General features: G+C 42.2%; 1 protein-coding gene across 5 annotated transcripts; it reads left to right on the forward strand.

Annotated features, from left to right (window-relative positions):
- The first annotated feature begins 2,080 nt into the window (after positions 1-2,080).
- On the forward strand, positions 2,081-24,308 carry LOC120054930 (exocyst complex component 1-like). Of its 5 annotated transcripts, none has more exons than XM_039002673.1 (18): positions 2,081-2,239; positions 11,389-11,520; positions 11,739-11,869; positions 12,054-12,213; positions 12,798-12,985; positions 13,343-13,570; positions 13,650-13,892; positions 16,370-16,552; positions 16,743-16,854; positions 21,141-21,185; positions 21,861-22,024; positions 22,188-22,289; positions 22,376-22,458; positions 22,656-22,884; positions 22,990-23,173; positions 23,302-23,501; positions 23,732-23,926; positions 24,059-24,308. In XM_039002673.1, the coding sequence occupies exons 2-18, from the start codon at positions 11,397-11,399 to the stop codon at positions 24,209-24,211; spliced, it is 2,724 nt and encodes a 907-aa protein (XP_038858601.1). In that variant the 5' UTR covers positions 2,081-2,239; positions 11,389-11,396; the 3' UTR covers positions 24,212-24,308. The 5 variants fall into 5 exon arrangements, with proteins under 5 accessions (XP_038858601.1, XP_038858602.1, XP_038858603.1 ...); XM_039002674.1 differs by having other exon boundaries at positions 16,403-16,552; XM_039002675.1 differs by lacking the exon at positions 21,141-21,185.
- Positions 24,309-25,651: the final 1,343 nt, after the last annotated feature.

Consider the following 25,651-nt stretch of genomic DNA (forward strand, 5'->3'; position numbering starts at 1 on the left):
ATGCATATAGGCTACTGTATAAACACTGCTCTACTTCACATCTCTAAAAACAAAATGTAATATCACACTAAACATTTATTTTCATATTAAAGCAATAACTGTGTTCAAAGTCTTGATGTGGGATGTGAGAAGCTCAGTACGTCTTAGTGCACTCCTATAATCAGATATCCAACACCGCCAACTCCAACATCCACATCTCAAAGAGCCATGCTTGGCCAGTAGTTTCCCATCATTCTTAAGACTCTAGGAGAGCCATTGGTACCCTTGGGCCCAAACCATGCCAGAGAGCTGAAAATGACTTGGCGAGAAACACACAGGCACTAACAACTGCTGCTTAAAGTGTGGTGTACCCTTTAAAACCCCTTACCCCAGAGTCTTGACCTCTTTCACACACTTCTGAATTACTCACCTCATTGAATCTGCTTCAGACCTCTGGGACTATAATCTTGTTATCTCCTATTTCATATTAGTCTCCTATTATCTCCTATTTCATATTAGTCATATCCTTCTGGGTCAACATGTGAGAACTGCAAATAATTAGATCACAGTCAGGATAAGGACACACATCTATGTTTTGGTTAGGACATGCTCAATTAACCTTTAAAACAATTACTGCGGAAGAGCAAAAAGACACACTAATATCAGCATTACAGCTAATTTCAAAATGATCCCCCCCCCCCCCCCCCCCCCAAAAAAAACTAAATGAACACATTAAACCACCTCGGTTATTGTGAATATTGATAATGGGAACCAATGATACAATTGTAATGATGTGCACTGAGAGTTGGGAAGCAAGTTCAGGGAGTGAGTGTTTTAATAAATAACCACAAGTCAAACTAAGAAACACAGACAACGCACAGCCATGACACAGAAACAGAAACAATAATGCCTGGGGAAGGAACCAAAGGGAGTGACATATATAGGGAAGGTAATCAGGGAAGTGATGGAGTCCAGGTGAGTGATGACGCGCAGGTGCGCGTAACGATGGTGACAGGTGTGCGCCATCATGAGCAGCCTGGTGACCTAGAGACCAGAGAGGGAGCACATGTGACAACAATGACAGAGACAAGAGACAAATGTGTATTTGTAGAAAACAAAACATAATTGTGGAACCCAACCTCTTTGGACTGCCTCACTATATTATACTATCTCTTATCTGACCAACCCACACAATTGATTGAATCACGAGATGTCTCTGAGGGACTTGTACAGTATGTGGATGGGGTTTACAGATCCTCCCAAAAGTAAAGATGATCTAGAGCACCCACTTAATTTGGTATATTGATGCTCATCTAGTGTATCCAGGATACTGAGACAAAATAATGTGTTTTTGAGAAATTTCAGTATTCTTATCCAGCTATTTGAAATTATAGATAATTAATAAGACAATTGTTATCATAAATAGTTATCTATATGTTACATAAGGAAACAGATGAATGTTGCCACCTGATGTTCTTTGATTGAATTGGGTCCTGGTGTGAGTCTCACCAGAGGTGTAGGCAGAGAGGAGAGAGCGATGTGTTGTGTCATGTTATGTCCACAGGGACTAGCTAGGCTGTAAAAGTGAGAAGTTGTGTCCATTTGGTCCTGAAAAGGTCATTCTAACACTTTCAGCAGAAATCAAACAAGCCAGCACATTGTCCAAGCCAGTCAACAAAATAGAGTCAGGAACAGTCACACACAACCATACTCAGTAAAGACACACACATGTTGTGCTTTCACTGAGTGACATCAGGGCTACATGTTTGAGTTTGTGCCAATTTAATGTGATTCTTCACTAATAACTTGGAAAAGTAGACAAATCCCACTTATTTACATAAATGAATTACAGTAGGCCTCAATTCGCAATCGGATTAGATATTCTGAGGATTGAGTCTCGCCTTGGTGTCTGTAAACTACATAGGCCTGGTGTGTTCAACCTACAGAAAACGTACAGCCTATACACAACAATAACATGTTGACATTTATTCAAAAACTAGCTACGTTTCTTCATGAATGATGGAAAAGTCTTCACCAAGGACCAGACTGAAAGAGGCAGGTTGTGATGTGACTCGTCATCAGTAGTTCGTCACGTGACTGGTCCAGCCCATCCCGGAAACAGAAAACAGCAGGGCAGTGGCCGAAGACTGTTTACTATTTTCCTTTAATAGCGATAGGAAAAATAACACATTTAAATGAAAATAAACAGTGATTAAATGCAGAGTCTTGTGCATGACTCTCTATTCACATCCCATTTGAGGTAAGTGTATAAGACTTGGGACGGCAGGTTTTTATTTTATCTTTATTTAACTCGGCAAGCCAGTTAAGAGCAAATTCTTATTTTCAATGACGGCCTATCGGGGAACAGTGGGTTAACTATCTTCTTCAGGGGCAGAACGACAGATATTTACCTTGTCAACTCGGGGATTTGAGCTTGCAAACTTTCGGTTACTAGTCCAACTACCTGCCGCCCCGAGGTAGCCTAGTGGTTAGGTCAGTAACCGACAGGTTACCGACAACGTAAAAATCTGTCGTTCTGCCCCTGAACAAGGCAGTTAACCCACTGTTCCCCGGTAGGCCGTCATTGTAAATAAGAATTTCTTCTTAACTGACTGGCCTAGTTAAATAATAAGACACCAAGCTAGCGTGGAGCTTGGTGTTCATATGTTTCTAGACAGCTAACGTTATCTGCCTGAAGAAGTGCACTGTCTTCACTTTACAGAACGACATATGTAACTAACATAATTGCACTTGTGTACAAAATCTGTCTGGCCTCGCATCGTGATATGACGCATGTTTAGTAGCTAGACACGCCCAGAACCATGTTAGCTCGCTTTAGAAAACTGTCAAGCTTGCTCATCATCTCCTTTTCTCTATGGTTCTTGAATTGCAGCAGCTCTTTGGCGCGTTTAATGGCTACCACTCTGACTTTATATTTGAAAAATTCCCATCTACTTCCATGACCCAAGTCTTTTCTTGCAAAAATATCTTTAGCTAATCATTTGATGTTTTCAATGAGAGCAGTATCTTTAAGAAGTGTATTGTTTAATTTCCCTTATCCTCGAGTACCTTTTGATTTTTTAGTAGCTTGTAAATTCAGGGAAATCAAGTGATGATCAGAAAAGGGAGCCAACTGATGATCTACATCTATAACAAATTGTAACAAAAAAAGGGGAAATTAGGAATAAATCTATTCTAGATTTACGTGACAGTTTTGTTGGTCCAGGTATAACCCTTAGCATCCGGATTGAAATAATGCCAGGTGTAACAGTATAACTTTAAACCGTCCCCTCGCCCCGACCCGGGCGCGAACCAGGGACCCTCTGCACACATCAACAACTGACACCCACGAAGCGTCGTTACCCATCGCTCCACAAAAGCCGCGGACCTTGCAGAGCAAGGTGCAACCCTACTTCTAGGTTTCAGAGCAAGTGACGTAACTGATTGAAACGCTACTAGCGCGTACCCGCTAACTAGCTAGCCATTTCACATCCGTTACACTCACCCCCCTTTCAACCTCCTCCTTTTCCGCAGCAACCAGTGATCCGGGTCAACAGCATCAATGTAACAGTATAACTTTAAACCGTCCCCTCGCCCCGACACGGGCGCGAACCAGGGACCCTCTGCACACATCAACAACGGTCGCCCACGAAGCATCGTTGCCCATCGCTCCACAAAGGCCACGGCCCTTGCAGAGCAAGGTGCAACCCTACTTCTAGGTTTCAGAGCAAGTGACGTAACTGATTGAAACGCTACTAGCGCGTACCCGCTAACTAGCTAGCCATTTCACATCCGTTACACAGGCATCCTCAACACAGAGATCCTTGCATAATGTAATGATAATGTTACCATTTTGAGGGTTTTGACTCGTTCTAGGAGGAAAACGATCAGCAGATGCATCAGGTGTTTCATTAAAATCCTCTGAAATAATTAGAAAAGCCTCTGAGTATTTGTTACTTAAATCCTGTACTTTCCTGGTAAATTGGGTAAAAAGGGTCTTATTAGGAGCATGTGAGTTATGTCCGTATACATTACAGATGATGAAAATAGCATTGTCAAGTTTAACAGTTACTATGACCCATCTGCCATCTTGTGAAGATGTGGATTCTAGAATGTCACCTTTAAACTTGTGAATAAGTGTCAAAACACCAGCATAATGATTTGATCCATGACTGAAATAGGCCATATCTCCCCATTGTGCTTTCCAAAATTTCAAATCCCTTTCACCCGAATGAGTTTCCTGAAGAAGGACAAAATCTGCGTTACTGCGTTTACAGTATAAAAATAAAGCTTTCCTTTTTGTAGGATTTCTCAAACCCCTAGCATTCAGACTAACGACATTGAGTGAATTGAAAACGAACTCCTGCATTAAAAAAGAAAGTACAAATTAGATAACAAGTATTAATGTGAACAATAAAACAAACAGTGAACCTTGAGAGGATTACTCGGAAGACGGAAAACTACGCTCAGCTGAGGTAGCGGTGGTTAACAGAATAACACATCTATTTACTTCCTTTTCTTTGGCAAGTGTTCATCAGTTGTAGTTCGAACGGTACATTTATTATTGGCAGTACATTAACTGTACTCATGGTAGTACTCACAGTTCCAATTTGGTTAATGTCAACAGAGTTACCCAGTAATCATTCTTACTTCGATAAACGTGTGTGGGCCCTTGAACCCCACCTTCTTTCCCTCTTGAACCCCGCCTTCTGTATAAGCGGCCACAGTTTCTCTCTGGCAGCCTGATCCTGCGGTATCAGAGCTTCTTTGATGCGGAGTTTCTTCTCGTCCAGAAACTTGTTCCCCTTGGCCATTTTCCATATGATGTCCCTGTAATGGCGCATAGTTAAGTGCAAGATGATATTGCGAGGGGGTCCATCAGATCTTTGTTTCCCAAGTCAATGTACCACATCAATCACGTCTCTTAGCCTGTCTTTGATGCATGGTGCCACTTTTCCCAGGATATTAATGACTGCTTCTCTAATATCCTCTCCCTCTACCTCTTTTACACCTTGGATTTTCAGATTCCACCTGCCAGAGTACCGGTAAAGTTCAGCTACATTCTCACACAGCTCATTATTTTTGGATTGCATTTTCTTCAACTCATTCTCTAGGAACGTTATCTTTTCCTTGTTCTCGCTCACAATTTTGTGTAGTTGATTGACAGTTTGACAAATTATCGATCTTCTTTGATGTTTCTTCTGTAGCCCGCTCTATGATGGACACTTTGGAGAGCGTGGCGTCTTGTTTAGTAGACAGGGACTGGATTGCAGAGAAAATTTCCGACATGGAAATGTCTTTTACTTTTTTCACCGGTGGATTTTTACTTGGGGTCTGAGGTAAAGAGGTTGCAAGGATTTCATCCTGGTCAGTTTTGTTCTTTCTCTTGCTTGAGTTCGCGGCTTCTTGTGTATCCATGCTGCTCTGGTTCTCGTTGTGGCTAGCTAGCATGTCAGCCGTCTTCTGTGAGACTTGGACATTTCGTCTACTTTTGTCTTTCTGTCGTGTTCTTCCCATTCAAATTGACAAAAACTAACTCTAAACTTATCCCATGTCCATAAAAAAATGTTAGTTAGTTTCTTTCAATATTAATTGCCAATATTTGACTGTTAACCACCTGTCGTGTCTTTGCTATCATTAAATTGAAGACTTATAGTTTACATAAAAGATTCCTGTAATTAGTTATTACGCGATCAACTGATTAATAACGTAACTAATTAACTATGAATTCGAGGGCACCAGGGAAAGTAGTCAGATTAAAGTTATAATTTCCCAATATAACCTTTCAGATATTTTCATATCTGATCAATAGTCTTCTGATTAATGATTTATTTATTTTACCTCACGTTAGTCTCATTCCAAACGTCGTAAATTGTTGGTTATCTGCACGAACCCAGTCTTCACTATGAGTCATCCATACATCAATTGTCTTGAATCATTTATTTATTACTAACTAAGTAATTCACAGAAATGCATAAACAAACAAACTTAAAATGGTTACATGAAATGATGGGAGAAATATGCCCTAGTGGGCTGAACCGGCATGGCGGCTTGTTAGACAAAGGGAAAATTGGCGTTCGACCAAGAAGTCACTACAGAGTTCATAATTATAACAATTGACATGCTAATCCTTTACACATGAACGCTCACTCATTCGGGAACAATTGCAATCAATATATATATATTTACGCTCAATGTGTCGTCTTGGTCGCTGGAGGAAAGTTAGTTTTTGTTGGAGTTCCTTCAGTCTCTGTTTTGGTTATTGTGGATAGTTCAGAGTGACTTTTTTTAAGGATGGATGTTTCGGCGGTTGTCTTTCTTCGCGTTCAATGATACCGAATTCCTAGCTGCAGACTAGTAGTCAATATCAAAGACTTGTTCTTATTCGTCTAAGAGTTTAACCACGTGGTATGGTTAAAGATTCAGCAATGGTACTTAACCTTCATTCTCCTCCTATGGAGAAAAACATGGTCTATTGATAATTTCTCAGAGTAGGGCTTTTATTCGGATAGCAGAAAGGGGCTGTCCCAGGATGTCTGACCCTAACTGGGCTCAGGGGCGGTCCTTGGATTTAGTTCAAATCAAAAGGGATTTGTATTTTTCTTCATTAAACAGTCCAAAATCATATTACACAATTATACAAACAGTATCATACTCACTCATTCATTTTATACAACAAACAGATGTAAACCTCATATCTGAGGTTATTATATAAACAGCGGTATGGTAATGTAGCCACCCCGTCTCCCATGAGTTTCCCACATTGGGACAAACGGACATGTTAATAGCTGGACTCTTCACCGATCTTTTATACTTTTTCCGGAACATGAAATCTGTTCGTACCTCAAGTTCTGTGAGGTGGAAGAAACCTCTTTGTCCTGAAAGTTTACCCTCTCTCTAATACTGTTTGGCCATGAGGAGATTCTCAGGAATTTACGACGTCTCTCTGTGATCACAGCATGGGTTGAAGGAGGAAAGGGGGAGGCAGAGAGTGGCAGGGAGAGGGGAATGGGCTTTATGTACCTAAACAGGCAACGTCATGACACACCTAACCCTCAATATTGCTTTGAAGAGCGAGAAAACACTCCCTCTCACAGCGACGCAAGCTTGACAGTTTTCTAAAGAAAGATAATCTATCTGAAGAAGAGGAGTCTGTGTTCAGGTCTTTACAACTAGAATTAGAACAGACTTACACGGATCTGGCAAAGGGCGCCTTTGTAAGGTCAAGAGCAAAATGGATTAAAGAGGGGGAAAGAAACACTAGTTACTTTTTTGCACTTGAAAAGAGAAACTACAAAAGAAAATCTATAACTGCACTCAAAATTAACAATGTTTTATGCAAAGATCCCATTACAATATCATCATTTTGTCAATTCCTTTTATGAAAACCTTTACAGCTCTCAATTTCAGGAAGATGGTTGTGAAAGCTACATTTGCCACATTCAGAATTATGTCCCTGTAATTGAGGATGATTTCCACTCAGTTTGCGATTCACCTGTGTCAATTGGAGAAATTAGAGAGGCTCTGAATTCAATGAAAAAAGGGAAATCACCTGACCCTGATAGCCTGTCAGTTGAATTCTATAGACAGTTTTGGGAGTTGCTAGAAGACCCGATTTTCAATATGTTTCAAGATTGCATTAAAAATGGGGAAATGGTCTCCACTATGAAACAGGGCCTTATTTCATTGATTCCGAAGCCTGATAAAGACCCTTCTCTCATTGACAATTGGAGACCAATTATTTTATTAAATGTTGATTACAAATTGATTGCTCTGGTTTATGCCAAAAGATTAAAGAAAGGAATAGATACCATTATAAATGAGACTCAAACAGGATTTATGAAGGGCCGTCACATAAGCTCTAACATTCGTTTAGTCTTGGAACTTATAGATTATTCAGATGCAATTGACTCAGATGCGGTTGTCCCATTTCTGGACTTCTGTAAAGCCTTTGACACAATTGAACATTAATTTCTCTTTAGGTCTCTTTAAACTTTTTGGATTTGGTGAAAATTTTATTAAAGTAATTTGCATGTTTTACAAAGATATAAATAGTTCTGTGCTACTAAACCTTAATACTGCCAAAAGATTTAGTATCAACAGAAGTGTACGACAGGGATGCCCAATTTCGCCGTTTTTATTCATTTTGGTTGTGGAACTTCTATCTCTAGATATTCTGAATAATGCAAATTTGTATGGTTTAACCATTTTTAACAGAGAAATCAATTTCCCAACTGGCTGATGATACTACTCTTTTCTTAAGAGACAAAGACCAGGTCGCACATGCCCTTAATGCTATAACTGCATTTTCTATTGCATCAGGATTAATGCTGAATGTTTCTAAATGTGAAATCTTATGTTTATTTGACTCTACAGGAATTTTAAATTTCTTTATCAAAGGACTGTGTTAAATATTTAGGAATACATCTGTCAAAAAAAATCACTTAGTCAGACAACATTTGAATTTCTCTCCTAAAATTAAGAACTAGAAATATATTTAATAATTGGCTACAAAGAGATCTTTCTATACTTGGGAGAGTACTTCTGTCCAAGGCAGAGGGACTGGCTCGTTTTGTGTACCCCTCATTATCGTTGTGTGTAAATCCAGCTACTTGTAAAGAGATCAATAAGACCTTTCTTGACTTCATCTGGAAAAATAAGTCTCACAAACTAAAAAAAATCTGTCCTTTCTAACAAAAGAGCTGAAGGCGGTCTAGAAGTGTTGGATTTTGTTGACATAAATAACACTTTCAAGATAAACTGGTTGAAAAAATGTTTGATCGATACTGATTCAATATGGTATTTCATTCCAAATAATGTGTTTAATAAATTGGGAGGTCTTCAATTTTTACTGAAATGTAATTATATTCCTGAAAGATTACCTGCTAAATTGGTGTAACGATTCTCCTCTTCGTCTGAGGAGGAGTAGGAAATATCGGACCAATGTGCAGCGTGGTAAGTGTCCATAATTCGATTTTTAATAAATCAACTGAACACAAACAAACAACCAAAACAGTTCTGTATGGTGAGACACAGAAAATAACTACCCACAACCCGTAGTGAGAAAACCGGCTACCTAAGTATGATTCTCAATCAGAGACAACGATCGACAGCTGCCTCTGATTGAGAACCATATCAGGCCACACACAGAAATACAAACATAGAAAAAACAACATAGAATGCCCACCCCAGCTCACGCCCTGACCAAACACATAGAAATCGACAACCTAGACATAAAACATAGAAACATACAAAGCAAACTATGGTCAGAACGTGACAATTGGCTAGGTTTCACCAACAAGCTTTAATGGCCTGGAAAATATGTTTCCTGTACAATTTTTCCCCTCATAAAGCTCTTTTGTGGAATAATTCAGACATAACTGTAAGGAATAAGTCATTGTTCTACCCCAGCTGGCATGAGAGGAATATTGACTTTGTTCTTGATATTTTCGACAACAAGGGTAATATTCTCACATATGAACAATTTATAACATTGAAAGACTTTCCAATACCTTTCAGAGAGTTTATTTCTGTGATCAAAGCCGTTCCCAGTGGTCTAACTACACTTATGAAAAGTCATCTTTATTTTGGGAAAGATCACAAAGTTTATCCAGAACTCAGATTGGAAGGCGTGGGCTTACTTGAGAGATCTTGTTGTAATAAATATATAAGACAAATTCTTCATTCACAAAACCAACTTACACCGAGAGGAAAGTTTTTCTGGAACATGCTTATTCCTGACATTGTCTGGAAAAATGCATGGTTAAGGCCTTACAAATACTGTATACCACACAAAGTTAAGGAAGTGCACTTCAAAATTTTACATAAGATATATCCATGTAATTCTATGATTTCCAAATTTGTGGCTATTGATGATATCTGCGTTTTCTGTGAAAAAGAAAGTGAGAATCTGTCTCACTTGTTCTTTGAATGTAAATTTGTGTCATAATTTACTTATTTACCATTATGAACACTGCCTATATTTTTAACATAAAATATATAATATGTTACTATTGCAATGATAACAAAACCACTGAAATGATTGTTAATTTTTTTATTCTTGTTGCCAAATACTTTATACACAAACAAAGATTCCAAAATTCTATACCAAAATTACCAATTTTTCTGATTGAATTGAATTATCTTATTAAAACATTAACCCTAGTGAATAACAACAAGAATAACATCTTCAAGGCCTCCCGGGTGGCGCAGTGGTCTAGGGCACTGCATCGCAGTGCTAACTGCGCCACCAGAGTCTCTGGGTTCGCGCCCAGGCTCTGTCGCAGCCGGCCGCGACCGGGAGGTCCGTGGGGCGACGCACAATTGGCATAGCGTCGTCCGGGTTAGGGAGGGTTTGGCCGGTAGGGATATCCTTGTCTCATCGCGCTCCAGCGACTCCTGTGGCGGGCCGGGCGCAGTGCGCGCTAACCAAGGGGGCCAGGTACACGGTGTTTCCTCCGACACATTGGTGCGGCTGGCTTCCGGGTTGGAGGCGCGCTGTGTTAAGAAGCAGTGCGGCTTGGTTGGGTTGTGCTTCGGAGGACGCATGGCTTTCGACCTTCGTCTCTCCCGAGCCCGTACGGGAGTTGTAGCGATGAGACAAGATAGTAATTACTAGCGATTGGATACCACGAAAATTGGGGAGAAAATGGGATAAAATTTAAAAAGGAAAAAAAAAAGAAGAAAAAAAAGAAAAAGAATAACATCTTCATGATTCATTATAATAAGGTATTTTCAGAGTGAATATAATTGCACTTAAATTGTTTATTTTTTGTATTTTATTTTTGTTGATATTTTTTGTATGTTTGAGTATTGTTAATACCTGTGTTTGGTTTGCTAGACATGTTTGTTGATTTTTGTATTATGAATTTAAAAAATAATAATAAAATAAAAACATGTTAGCTCCCTTAATAGCTACATGCTAGCCAACCTTTGTTGCTTTAGTTGACTGCACCTGTTGACTGCACCTGTGATGTCAATGGTGCAGACGTTCTTGATAATATATATTTTAGGAATGTCGGAAAATGTTATGGTACAAATCTTGAATATGGTACTTAGCTAGTTGCACTTGTAAATTATAGTGTCATAGGCTGTGCCCCACTGGGAGGAGTACAATGGTGTTTTCCTGCAGCAAAAATGTATTATGTTTAACGTTAGTTGCTTTCACATAAAGGTTATGATTGCAGTAATGGTGCGACAATTGGGAACTCAAGGGTAAAAAACGAGGTCAAATCATGACGTCTGATCTTCAGGTCGGAACTCTAAAAATAGGCCCGAGTTCCCGACTTGATATTCCATTTTTTACCGAGTTCCCAGTTGCCTTGAACACACTGAAGTCGGAAGTCTGAGATTTCCCAGTTCCCAGCTGTTTTGAAAGCAGCATAAATCTGTTTGATTTATATTTTACAGTCACCACAATGACAGCCATCAAGCACGCCCTCCAGAGGGACATCTTTACGCCCAACGATGAGCGTCTCCTCAGCATTGTCAACGTCTGCAAGGCGGGGAAGAAGAAGAAGAACTGCTTCCTGTGTGCCACAGGTAGAGCATAAATGCTTTTAAAGTCTAACATAAATCAGCTAATTTCACCATATCAGTGTGAAATAATGTACACATTCAAAACATGAAAACCACTATCAGAGATTTAACATCAGAATCAAATGTCTCTGAACAGTGATTTTACTGAAAATACTACTTATAAATGGATCTACAGCTCACTCACACCCCAGTATTATAACTGTTTGATGTTTCTACCCCAGTCACCACAGAGAGGCCTGTGCAGGTGAGGGTGGTGAAGGTGAAGAAGTCAGACAAAGGGGATTTCTACAAGCGACAGATGGCCTGGGAACTGAGGGATCTGGCTGAAGTGGATGCAAAAGATGCCAGCAAGGTCAGGGAAAGACTACTTTTTCTCATCTTCCTCTCACTGCCTGAATGTAATTTCTCATAACTTTGTCTTTCTCTCCTCCTCTTCCACTCCCTATGGCCAATCTTATTTGTCTTCCTTTCCTCTTATGCTTTGTCTTCCTGCTAATTTGTTTGATTTTGGCATCTCTGCTGTTCTTGTCATTCAGGAGAACCCAGAGTTTGACCTCCATTTTGAGAAGGTGTATCGATGGGTGGCCAGCAGCACAGCTGAGAAGAATTCCTTCATCTCCTGCATCTGGAAGCTGAATCAGCGTTACCTGCGGAAGAAGGTGGAGTTTGTGAATGTCAGTTCCCAGCTGCTGGAAGGTATGACGGCTCTCTAACTATGGGGGAGGATGAAAAAGCTTGTGCGTTTTCTAGTGACCCTCGCTGTCCCCTGTGCCTTGCATCTATGAGACTCTTCTTTCTTGCCTGTTCCCAATCTCCTGAACTCAACCTGAAGTGTCTATGTAAGATATGAGTTGACCTTGGTGTGGCTTAACACGTCTTTATTCTTACTCTTCTCAAACTCTCGCTGGCCAGAGCTTCCTAAAGCGGAAGGTTGGTAGCACTTAACTTATTTTCCCATTTCCATTGTGATTTCACTGTGATGAGTAACCATTCTCATAGTCGACTCACACATCTTTGAAAGCTGTTGCGATTGTTTGCCGCCTTTGGCTATTAAGTGAGTGGCTGTTGAATGGGTGCTACTGTATGAATAATAATTGTCTGTTCTGCTTTTTGTTTAGTTTGTTGTATTATATAGTGTATATGTGTTTTGATGATATAGTTGAACGAATAGCAGGGGGATGTTTTTTGCTTGTTTGTTCATGTGTGTGTACTGTGATGTATGCGCTCAGCACAATGTTAAACCATCCTCTCCAAGAATGAAAACACGAATTTACGTTTAGAGTCAGTCCCCAGTGGTGAGAGTCAAAGTGTTGCCGGGGGTGACGAGGATGCTCTGGATAACTACCAGGAGCTGAATGCCCGTGAGGAGCAAGACATCGAGGGCATGATGGAGGTGTGCGAGTACGCCATCTCTAACGCTGAGGCCTTCGCTGAGAAACTCTCCAAAGAGCTACAGGTTCTGGATGGGGTGAGTAGACAGCCATGGAGCCTTGGGTCTTCTTGATACAGAGCTACAACATAGACTTGAGTTGGCTGACATATACTGACTACACTGATCATTGTACTATGGTTTATCTGTGGTTGAGCACTTAGTGTAGTTTGCCCATAGAGAATGATAGAGGCCTCTAGTGGCCAAAAGGCAGTCTTAGCATGGTCAGCGCCATTGAGGGCTTTCACTAAGCGTCCGCCATTTTAAAGTAGTCAACTGGGTGGGGATTCCTATTGGTTGTAGCCACAATGGCGGCGCCCATGCTGTCATAGATGCTAAAATGGCACAGATGTAAAGATGAGTCCTATTTATCTCCCATAATCCCCTTAATCCCAGGCCAACATCCACTCCATCATGGCATCTGAGAAGCAGGTGAACATCCTGATGCAGCTGCTGGACGAGGCTCTGTCAGAGGTGGACACCATCGAGGGCAAGATGAGCAGCTATGAGGAGATGCTGCAGAGCGTCAAGGAGCAAATGGACCAGATCTCCCAGAGCAACCGCCTCATCCAGATCAGCAACACCAACAACGGCAAGCTCCTGGACGAGATCCAGTTCCTGGTGGTGAGGATGGGGTTGAGGAGGGGTTTCAGTTGGTTTGGTTTTTTGAGATGACGTTGAATGATGAATGCCTGTCTCTCAGAACTACATGGACCTGTCAAAGGGACACATCAGGGCCCTGCAGGAAGGAGACCTTTCCTCCTCCAAAGGCATTGAGGCCTGTATCAATGCCTCTGAGGCTCTACTGCAGTGCATGAACGTGGCACTCAGACCAGGTCATGAGAAACTGATGGCTGTGAAGCAGCAGCAGCACCTGTTCACTGAGCTCAGAGATACCTTTGCCCGGCGCCTCACCAACCACCTCAACAACGTGTTCGTCCACCAGGTAATCTACACACCACGGTAACACTTTGCAATGGTCTCAAGATTTTTATTCTGATTTAAATTAAAAACACAGACACCTGAACAGCATTCATGACTAGATACCAGGCATAACAGTGCACTATATATGTGTTTCTTGTTACAGTATTTTAGTCTTTCCTCGTTTTGGCAGGCAGCTCTTTCTGTCCTCCTCATCCACTTCCTGGTTAAGTTCTAACTCCTCTGATCCTCTCTTCCTGTCTCTGTCCTGTTTTCTTCCAGTACTGCTCTGGTCCTCCTATTCTTCACTCTCTGCCTCACTCTAAACCACCCCACTTTGATCTCTCTGCTCTCTGTCCCTGTACTTGTCAGTTCAACCACTTCAGTCACTTCAAAATGACCATCCCTCAGTTCTATAGGTCCTCCTGTATGTCGCTTCCAGTGAGTAGTACCTTCACAGCACCCCCCTTGACCCTCCACTCTAAACTATGGCCTTTCTTACTTATCTACACACATGTGTTTTTTTGTTGCAAAAACGCATTAATGACCGTATGGGTTGTGCTGCTCATGACTACATTGCTAACCTTCCTCTTTTATCTCAATGGGTCTAAAAGCCTCGAAGTGCCTCAGACTTTCCTCCTTCATTGAAGGCCTTGGTTCTTCTTGTACTGACTATCAGTGTGCTGTGCTGGGGTGCTAAGTCATTATACCTCTGCCTGTCTGCTCTGCCTGCATGCTTGGTTGCAGCACCAATAGCAAGTAAATAGACTGAGAATGGTAGAATATGAGGAAACCCACTGATATGGGAATTTTAGCAGCAAATGAAACACGTGTTATTGGCAATGAAGTTATTTGATTTTGAATGCTAAGGTGTGGGATATGGACTTAAGAGTAAACTCAGGACCCTGTTTTTCAAAGATAATTTGTAAAAATCCAAATAACTTCACCGATCTTCATTGTAAAGGGTTTAAACACTGTTTCCCATGCTTGTTCAATGAACCATAAATAATTAATGAGCATGCACCTGTGGAACGGTCGTTAAGACACTAACAGCTTACAGACGGTGGGCAATTAAGGTCACAGTTATGAAAACTTAGTACACTAAAGAGGCCTTTCTACTGACTCGGAAAAACACCAAAAAAAAGATGCCCAGGGTCCCTGCTCATCTGCGTGAACGTGCCTTAGGCATGCTGCAAGGAGGCATGAGGACTGCAGATGTGGCCAGGGCAATAAATTGCAATGTCCGTACTGTGAGACGCCTAAGACAGCACTACAGGGAGACAGGATGGACAGCTGATCGTCCTCGCAGTGGCAGACCATGTGTAACAACACCTGCACAGGATTGGGTACATCCGAACATCACACCTGCGGGACAGGTACAGGATGGCAACAACAACTGCCCGAGTTACACCAGGAACACACAATCCCTCCATCAGTGCTCAGACTGTCCGCAATAGGCTGAGAGAGGCTGGACTGAGGGCTTGTAGGCCTGTTGTAAGGCATGTCTTCACCAGACATCACCGGCAACAAGGTCGCCTATGGGCACAAACCCACCGTCGCTGGACCAGACAGGACTGGCAAAAAGAGCTTTTCACAGACGAGTCGCGGTTTTGTCTCGCCAGGGGTGATGGTCGGATTCGTGTTTATCGTCGAAGGAATGCGTGTTACACCGAGACCTGTACTCTGGAGCGGGATCGATTTGGAGGTGGAGGGTCTGTCATGGTCTGGGGCGGTGTGTCACAGCATCATCGGACTGAGCTTGTTGTCATTGCAGGCAATCTCAACGCTGTGCGTTACAGGGAAGACAACCTCCTCCCTCATGTGGTACCCTTCCTGCAGGCTCATCCTGACATGACCCTCCAGCATGACAATGCCACCAGCCATTCTGCTCGTTCTGTGCGTGATGTCCTGCAAGACAGGAATGTCAGTGTTCTGCCATGGCCAGCGACGAGCCCGGATCTCAATCCCATTGAGCATGTCTGGGACCTGTTGGATCGGAGGGTGAGGGCTAGGGCCATTCCTCCCAGAAATGTCCAGGAACTTGCAGTTGCCTTGGTGGAAGATTGGGGTAACATCTCACAGCAAGAACTGGCAAATCGGGTGCAGTCCATGAGGAGGAGATGCACTGCAGTACTTAATGCAGCTAGTGGCCACACCAGATACTGACTGTTACTTTTGATTTTGACCCCCCCTTTATTTAAGGACACATTATTCCATTTCTGTTAGTCACATGTCTGTGGAACTTGTTCAGTTTATGTCTCAGTTGTTGAATCTTGATATGTTCATACAAATATTTACACATGTTAAGTTTGCTGAAAATTAATGCATTTGACAGTGAGAGGATGTTTATTTTTTTGCTGAGTTTATATTAAATGGTTAATCTTCTACTAACACCAGTCCCCAAGATTGCAGGGGATGTCCCTAAATGGTCCAAGAGGGTCAAAATCAGTCTCTCTCTGCCTGTGTGTGAAACTGAGAGTTTGTGTTTCTCTATTTGTCAAGCCCTTGTTAATTCCCTGTGCTGCCTACGTCCAGGGCCATGACCAAAGCTCCGTGCTGTCCCAGCACATGGCAGAGCTGACCCTGCCTAAACACAGCCCCCTACACAGGGACCTGCTACGTTACGCCAAGCTCATGGAGTGGCTGAAGAACACCCAGAGAGAGAAGTACGAAGGCCTGTCCAGGGTGAGTGGCTTTGTCATCATTATTACCACTATCTGGTATCATCAGTGCCTCTATCAGCTATCATCATTATTATGATCAGCACCACTATTACATCTCTATTTATATCATCATCACCAGCAGCACAACGATAACGTCTTATTGCATTTCATGACAATTAAACAATATATTTGAATTTTCTCTCCATTTTCAGACTTATGTTGATTACATGACCAGATTATATGAACGAGAAATCAAAGATTTCTTTGAGGTGGCGAAGATCAAAATGGCGGGCACAGCCAAGGAGGGGAAGGGAAATAAGTTTGGTAAGACCATGAGTGTTTTTTTTTAATGTGGGATGTGTGTGTGTGATTGTTTGTCTTTTCTTTTCTCTGTGTAGCCTTGTAGTTTTCTGTGTGGTTTGTTTGAGGTGTTTAGCCAATTAGATGTTGTTTTTCCCTTGGGTTGTTGCGTATGGTTTGTATTTGTGGTGTGTGTACTGTATGTGGTTTGACTTTCAGGTAAGTGTGTGTAATTTTCTTCAATATTTGACCAGCATTTTCTGCATGGTTCATTTCAGCAAACATGTACTTACCTGGTCATACTGCCTCCTGTTTCGTAGCCTTTCACTGCCTAGGAAATGCTCCTGTGTCATGTCATTGTCCTGCTCAGTGTTGCTAGCTGGTGTTTTGCTCAATGTTATTTCCCTATTTGGCTGCTTACTGTATGAAGCCATGACATAAACCAAAGCCTGATATTATCCGTACTACTTATTCTGACTTCAGAGTATGACTTCACTATTTGAGTGTTTTAAGACCAACTGGAGATCCTAAACATTACAAGAAGAATGAAAACACTAATTTATGTTTTCCTGTAAAGTAAACTGATATACAGTATATTAAAGTAAGGGCTCGAGTCAATCCCTAGCGTGGAAGATCTGCGATGTAGCACGGTTGAAATTTCGATGTAATTTCTGTTTGAGCCGACATATGCAGCGTTTACCGTGAATGCAGTCTCCACGAACGCGGAAACATTGCCTTTAAATGTCAATCACGCTATAACACAAATGTTTTGCAATACGAATTGAATCTGCACTCAATCAATTTACAGTGCCTTGCAAAAGTATTCAGCCCCCTTGGCGTTTGTCCTATTTTGTTGCATTACAACCTGTAATTTAAATTGATATTTATTTGGAATTCATGTAATGTACATAAACAAAATAGTCCAAATTTGGTGAAGTGAAACAAAAAAAATTACTTGTTTCAAAAAATTCTAAAATATAAAAAACGTAAAAGTGGTGCGTGCGTATGTATTCACCCCCTTTGCTATGAAGCCCCTAAATAAGATCTGGTGCAACCAATTACCTTCAGAAGTCACATAATTAGTTAAATAAAGTCCACCTGTGTGCAATCTGGGTCACATGATCTGTCACGTGTATATACAGTGGGGAGAACAAGTATTTGATACACTGCCGATTTGCAGGTTTTCCTACTTACAAAGCATGTAGAGGTCTGTCATTTTTTATCATAGGTACAGTGTAGTGTATCATAGTGTATCAAATACTTATTCTCCCCACTGTATACAGTCGTGGCCAAAAGTTTTGAGAATGACACAACTATTAATTTCAACAAAGTTTGCTGCTTCAGTGTCTTTAGATATTTTTGTCAGATGTTACTATGGAATATTGAAGTATAATTACAAGCATTTCATAAGTGTCAAAGGCTTTGATTGACAATTACATGAAGTTAATGCAAAGAGTCAATATTTGCAGTGTTGACCCTTTTTCAAGACCTTTGCAATCTGCCCTGGCATGCTGTCAATTAACTTCTGGGCCACATCCTGACTGATGGCAGCCCATTCTTGCATAATCAATGCTTGGAGTTTGTCAGAATTTGTGGGGGTTTGTTTGTCCACCTGCCTCTTGAGGATTGACCACAAGTTCTCAATGGGATTAAGGTCTGGGGAGTTTCCTGGCCATGGACCCAAAATATCAACGTTTTGTTCCCTGAGCCACTTAGTTATCACTTTTGCCTTATGGCAAGGTGCTCCATCATGCTGGAAAAGGCATTGTTCGTCACCAAACTGTTCCTGGATGGTTGGGAGAAGTTGCTCTCGGAGGATGTGTTGGTACCATTCTTTATTCATGGCTGTGTTCTTAGGCAAAATTGTGAGTAAACCCACTCCCTTGGCTGAGAAGCAACCCCACACATGAATGGTCTCAGGATGCTTTACTGTTGGCATGACACAGGACTGATGGTAGCGCTCACCTTGTCTTCTCCGGACAAGCTTTTTTCTGGATGCCCCAAACAATCTGAAAGGGGATTCATCAGAGAAAATTACTTTACCCCAGTCCTCAGCAGTCCAATCTCTGTTCCTTTTGCAGAATATCAGTCTGTCCCTGATGTTTTTCCTGGAGAGAAGTGGCTTCTTTGCTGCCCTTCTTGACACCAGGCCATCCTCCAAAAGCAGCTGAATCAACTTTAGGAGACGGTCCTGGCGCTTGCTGGACTTTCTTGGGCGCCCTGAAGCCTTCTTCACAACAATTGAACCGCTCTCCTTGAAGTTCTTGATGATCCGATAAATGGTTGATTTAGGTGCAATCTTACTGGCAGCAATATCCTTGCCTGTGAAGCCCTTTTTGTGCATAGCAATGATGATGGCACGTGTTTCCTTGCAGGTAACCATGGTTGACAGAGGAAGAACAATGATTCCAAGCACCACCCTCCTTTTTGAAGCTTCCAGTCTGTTCGAACTCAATCAGCATGACAGAGTGATCTCCAGCCTTGTCCTCGTCAACACTCACACCTGTGTTAACGAGAGAATCACTGACATGATGTCAGCTGGTCTTTTTGTTGCAGGGCTGAAATGCAGTGGAAATGTTTTTGGTGGATTCAGTTCATTTGCATGGCAAAGAGGGACTTTGCAATTAATTGCAATTCATCTGATCACTCTTCATAACATTCTGGAGTATATGCAAATTGCCATCATACAAACTGAGGCAGCAGACTTTGTGAAAATTCATATTTGTGCCATTCTCAAAACATTTGGCCACGACTGTACACCTGTTCTGAAAGGCCCTAGATTCTGCAACATCACTAAGCAAGGGGCACCACCAAGCAAGCAGCACCATGAAGATCAAGGAGCTCTCCAAACAGGTCAGGGACAAAGTTGTGGAGAAGTAAAGATCAGAGTTGGGTTATAAAAAATATCTGAAACTTTGAACATCCCACAGAGCACCATTATATCCATTATTAAAAAATGGAAAGAAATGGCACCACAACAAACCTGCCAAGAGAGGGCTGCCCACCAAAACTCACAGACCAGGCAAGGAAGGCATTAATCAGAGGCAACAAAGAGACCAAAGATAACCCTGAAGGAGCTGCAAAGCTCCACAGCGGAGATTGGCGTATCTTTCCATAGGACCACTTTAAGCCGCACACTCAACAGAGCTGGGCTTTACGGAAGTGTCCAGAAAAAAAGCTATTGCTTAAAGAAAAAAATATCGCCAAAGGCATGTGGGCGACTCCCCAAACATATGGAAGAAGGTACTCTGGTCAGATGAGACTAAAATGTAGCTTTTTAGCCATCAAGGAAAACGCTATGTCTGGTGCAAACCCTACACCTCTCATCACCCCGAGAACACCATTCCCACAGTGAAGCATGGCGGTGGCAGCATCATGCTGTGGGGATGTTTTTCATTGGCAAGGACTGGTAAACTGGTCAGAATTGAAGGAAAGATGGGTGGCGCTAAATACAGGGAAATTCTTGAGGGAAACCTGTTTCAGTCTTCCAGAGATCTGCGACTGGGACGGAGGTTCACCTTCCAGCAGGACAATGACCCTAAGCATACTGCTAAAGCTACACTTGAGTGATTTAAGGGGAAATATTTAAATGTCTTGGAATGGCATAGTCAAAGCCCAGACGTCAATCCAAATGAGAATCTGTGGTATGACTTAAAGATTGCTGCACAACAGCGGAACCCATCCAACTTGAAGGAGCTGGAGCAGTTTTGCCTTGAAGAATGGGGAGAAATCCCAGTGGATAGATTTGCCAAGCTTATAGAGACATACCCCAAGAGACTTGCAGCTGTAATTGCTGAAAAAGGTGACTCTACAAAGTACTGACTTTGGGGGGTGAATAGTTATGCACGCTCAAGTTAAGTTTTTTTGTCTTATTTCTTGTTTGTTTCACACCAAAAAATATTTTGCATCTTCAAAGTGGTAGAGATGTTGTGTAAATCAAATGATACAAACCCCCAACAAAATCCATTTTAATCCAGGTTGTAAGGCAACAAAATAGGAAATATGCCAAGGGGGTGAATACTTTCGCAAGCCACTGTATTTATATTTCAATGCTCTGAAAAACAACCTTTTCATTTAGAGAGCTTTGGTTTGGTAGGAGTACAAGGCTCTGCTTTCCAAATTCAGAATTTCAGATTTTTCTTCTACAGAACAAAATGAACAAAATGTTTGTTTTCCAAAAGGATGTCTTCAGGGCAATTACAGATTTTGTAGCGCATGTCAGTCTGTTACCTTTGACCTCTTAACGTGCTGCATGTCATGGGCCTAACATGTCTCTGTCTCTGATGCCTGCCGTTCTAACCGTTCGCCAGCCACGCTTCCGCGGAAAGAGAGTGCTCTCAAACAGGAAACGGAAAGTAAGTATCCCATGTGGGTCACGCAGTCCCACATCTGTAACCTGCCCACACCACTACCCACCTGCTCCCCACTACTATGTCCCTGAAACTGCAGCACAGCCAGAACCCCCTTCCCCCTGCTTAGAACCCTCCTCCCCTACAGACTTCTTCTGCCTAGAGTACACCCAACCTTCCATTTATAGAGCACATAAATTAACATCTATCAGACAAATTCAATAAGCATGTACATTCTGTATTTGTGGTATAGGATACTACTCATTCACAATACAAAAGGATACATTGGGGTCAACATATCCAGCAAGTTTCTCTGACAATGAATGTCCAACATCCATAATAAGATGAATTTGAACTCTTACAAATGGTCTTTATTACCAAGCACGCATTTAAATGTTTCATATTTTCTTCTCTCTCAATTGTCTTCAGCTGTTCATGTTATGTGTAATTACTGCTAAACAAACATGTTTTAAAGATGCATATTCACATGTGCTTTGTGGCACACTTTTTCAGATTCCACAAAGTTATTTATTTTCAACAGCACAGTTGCTCTGCTTTGAAAATAAGTCAATGTGAATGCAGCTTTGCTCTCAGGGGCTATAGATAGGGCAGTGTTCCAGAGACTAGTATTTATCCTGTGGTTTGAACATGTTTTCAACTGTTACCTTTCTCGTGCCCCAGGCCTGCATGGCAGCTCCGGGAAGCTTACAGGCTCCACCTCCAGTCTGAATAAGCTGGCAGTGCAGGGCTCCAGCAGCAGGCGCTCCCAGTCCTCCTCACTGCTGGACATGGGAAACATGTCTGCCTCAGACCTGGATGTGGCCGACAGGACCAAGTTTGACAAGGTGATAGTCACTGAGAGGACCATAGCCACCATACTACAGTCTTTATCGTGCAGATACTACCTGTGGGTTTTTGTTAATCTCTTTCTCATTTTAGATGAGTAATTTGTTTTGTGTGTTTTTTATTTATATTGATCAATTGATTTAGGTGTCTCTCTCTTTGTAGATCTTTGAGCAGGTTCTTAGTGAGCTGGAGCCTCTCTGTCTAGCAGAACAAGACTTCATCAGCAAGTTCTTCAAGCTACAGCAGCACCCCACCCTGGCTCAGGTAAATGACATGCTAATCTGACTGGCTGAGTGTTTGCAAGTGAGATTATGAACAACTTTCAATTAACCACAGTTTTTTTCTATCAGGGAGAAGTGGAGGAATCGGATGGGGGGGTGCCCTCCAGACAGCCACCTCCAGGGGAGTACAGACACTTCATATCATCGACTGAGTGAGTAGCTAGCTTCTCATTTCTTACTGACATCTACTGTATGCTCTTAATGTCCATCAATAGTACTAGGGGCACTAAACATGCAACAAATATGACAAATCCATATGTCATCTTTCATGGTCCACCTCTCTGCTATCGTCTTCACTTTTCCCATATTCTCTTTCTTTCTGTCTTATCACTTATCTGGGCCTCCTCAGGAAGGACATGGTGCGGTTGATGATGAACAAGGTCTTCCAGAGCATTGAGACAGAACTTAACAGCCTCATCGCTCTGGGAGACAAGATTGACAGCTTCCACTCCCTGTACATGTTGGTGAAGATGAGTCATCATGTGTGGACGGCAGAGAATGTGGACCCCGCCTCCTACCTCAGCACCACCCTCGGCAACGTGCTGGTCACCGTCAAAAGGAACTTTGACAAGTGCATTGTGAGTAGCGCTCACGTCAACAGTTGTTAAAGGAACCTGTTGATCTGTGTATCTAGTGCTGTTAGACTATTAGCTGTGTGTGAACCAGTTCTTTTTCCGTCTCAGTCGGGTCAGATCAGACAGATGGAGGAGGTTAAGATCTCTAAGAAGAGCAAGGTGGGCATCCTGCCCTTTGTCGCTGGGTTTGAGGAGTTTGCTGAGCTGGCTGAAACCATCTTCCGTAATGCAGAGCGCAGAGGAGATCTGGACAAGGCATATGTCAAACTCATCAGAGCTGTCTTCATGAATGGTGGGCCTAATATTTGCTCATGATTTGGTGGACAAGTTAAATAGAGTCATGTGGTTGGCTTCTAATCTGTGTGATGGTTGGGAAGCAGTGCTCTGATTGGTGTTGGTCTTGCTGTGGGGTGTTTCCAGTGGAGAAAGTGGCCAATGAGAGTCAGAAGACGCCCTGTGACGTGGTGATGATGGAGAACTTCCACCACATCTTCTCCACACTGTCCCACCTTAAGATCTCCTGCCTGGAGACAGAGAGGCGAGAGGCCAAACACAAATACACAGACCACCTGCAGTCCTATGTCATCAACTCCCTGGGACAGCCCCTAGAGAAACTCAATGTGAGAGAGAGGGTTTATACTTGGCAATGTTAAAGTGTTGTGAGGGAGTGCGCCATGGGTGTAGAAACGGAATTGAATTTGTTTCATGTTTGTATTTAATCTATACATTGTATGATAAATATAACTCATTAGAACTATCAGATATTTCAGACATACTCAAGACGTATGTGAAACATATAGAATCAAACAATACACACAGCTAATCAGTTATGCCCCTCTATGCTTTGCAGCACTTCTTTGAGGGAGTGGAGGCACGTGTGGCCCAGGGCGTACGTGAGGATGAGGTGAGCTACCAGCTGGCGTTCAATAAACAGGAGCTGCGTAAAGTGATCAAGGAGTACCCCGGCAAGGAGGTAAAGAAGGGACTGGACAACCTGTACAAGAAGGTGGACAAGCATCTATGTGAGGAGGAGAGCCTGCTACAGGTGACAGACAATCTAGCAGTTTATAATACAAATATTCTGTTCAGTTTAACAGCTGGTAATGTAAATGTGTTGTAATGGTTGATCCAAGTTCTTTGTACAACAGTTGAATGAATTCCCCATTTTCTCCACTAGGTGGTGTGGCATTCCATGCAGGATGAGTTCATCTGTCAGTACAAGCACTTTGAAGGCTTGATTGGCCGTTGCTACCCTGGGTCTGGAATTACCATGGAGTTTACCATTGGAGACATGTTGGAGTACTTCTCAAGCATTGCACAATCACATTAATTGTGTGTGTGTGTGTACTGAACAAAAATATAAATGCAACAATTTCAAAAACTTTACTGAGTTAGTTCATATTAGGAAATCATTCAATTTAAATAAATAAATTAGGCCCTAATCTATGGATTCCATATGACTGGGAATACAAATATGCATCTGTTGGTTAGATACCTTTAATAAAAAAAAGTAGGGGCGTAGATCAGAAAACCAGTCTGGTGTGACAACCATGTGTCTCATGCAGCGCGACACACCTCCTGTGCATAGAGTTGATCAGGTTGTTGATTGTGGCCTGTGGAAGGTTGTCCAACTCCTCTTCAATTGCTGTGCGAAGTTGCTGGAACACGCTGTCGTAGATGTTGATCCAGAGCATCCCAAACATGCTCAATGGGTGACATGTCTGGTGAGTATTCAGGCCATGGAAGAACTGGGACATTTTCAGCTTCCAGGAATTCTGTACAGAGGGGCAACATGGGGCTGTGCATTATCATGCTGAAACATGAGGTGATGGCGGCGGATGAATGGCACGACCATGCGCCTCAGGATCTTGTCACGATATCTCTGCATTGATATTGCCATCGATAAAATGCAATTGTGTTCGTTGTACGTAGCTTATGCCTACCCATACCATAAACCCACCGCCACCATGGGGCACTCTGTTCACAACATTGACATCAGCAAACTGCTCGTCCACACCGCTGCCATCTGCCCGGTACAGTTGAAACCGGGATTAATCTGGAGAGCACACTTCTCCAGCGTGCCAATGGCCATCAAAGGTGAGCATTTGCCCACTGAAGTTGGTTACAACACCTAACTATAGTCAGGTTAAGACCCTGGTGAGGACAACGAGCATGCAGATGGTACCACAGGTGAAGAAGCCGGATGTGGAGGTCCTGGGCTGGTGTGGTTACACGTGGTTTGGGAAGCCAGTTGGACGTACTGCAAAATGCTTTAAAACAATGTTGGAGGTGGCTTATGGTAGAAAAATTAACATTCAATTTCTTGCAACAGCTCTAGTGGACAGTCCTGCAGTCAGCATGCAAATTGCACACTCCCTCAACTTGAGACATCTGTGGCATTGTGTTGTGTGACAAAACTGCACATTTAAAAGTGGCCTTATTGTCCTCAAGCACAAGGTATGTAATGATCATGCTGTTTAAACAGCTTCTTGATATGCTACACCTGTCAGCTGGATGGATTATCTTGGCAAAGGAGAAATGCTCACTAACGGGGATGTAAACAAATGTGTGCACTTTAGAGAAGTAAGCTTTTTATGCATATGGAACATTTCTGGGATCTTTTATTTCAGCTCATGAAACATAGGAACAGCCCTTTACATGTTGCATTTATATGTTTGTTCGGTATAACATTACACATGCTCTTTATTGCGTCATAGCGCCTCACACAAAATAAATATTATTTACTGGAATCAATCCGGCATTGCTGTGT

Source organism: Salvelinus namaycush, chromosome 10 (genome assembly GCF_016432855.1).
Source record: "Salvelinus namaycush isolate Seneca chromosome 10, SaNama_1.0, whole genome shotgun sequence".
In the NCBI taxonomy this organism is placed as follows: domain Eukaryota; kingdom Metazoa; phylum Chordata; class Actinopteri; order Salmoniformes; family Salmonidae; genus Salvelinus; species Salvelinus namaycush.

Excerpts from the sequence above, each read along its gene's own strand:
- LOC120054930 (XM_039002673.1), top strand. The coding sequence starts at position 11,397 with ATGACAGCCATCAAGCACGCCCTCCAGAGGGACATCTTTACGCCCAAC. Across the intron at positions 12,986-13,342 it reads AGCTACAGGTTCTGGATGGG|GCCAACATCCACTCCATCAT; the intron begins GTGAGTAGACAG and ends CCTTAATCCCAG. Across the intron at positions 13,571-13,649 it reads ACGAGATCCAGTTCCTGGTG|AACTACATGGACCTGTCAAA; the intron begins GTGAGGATGGGG and ends CCTGTCTCTCAG.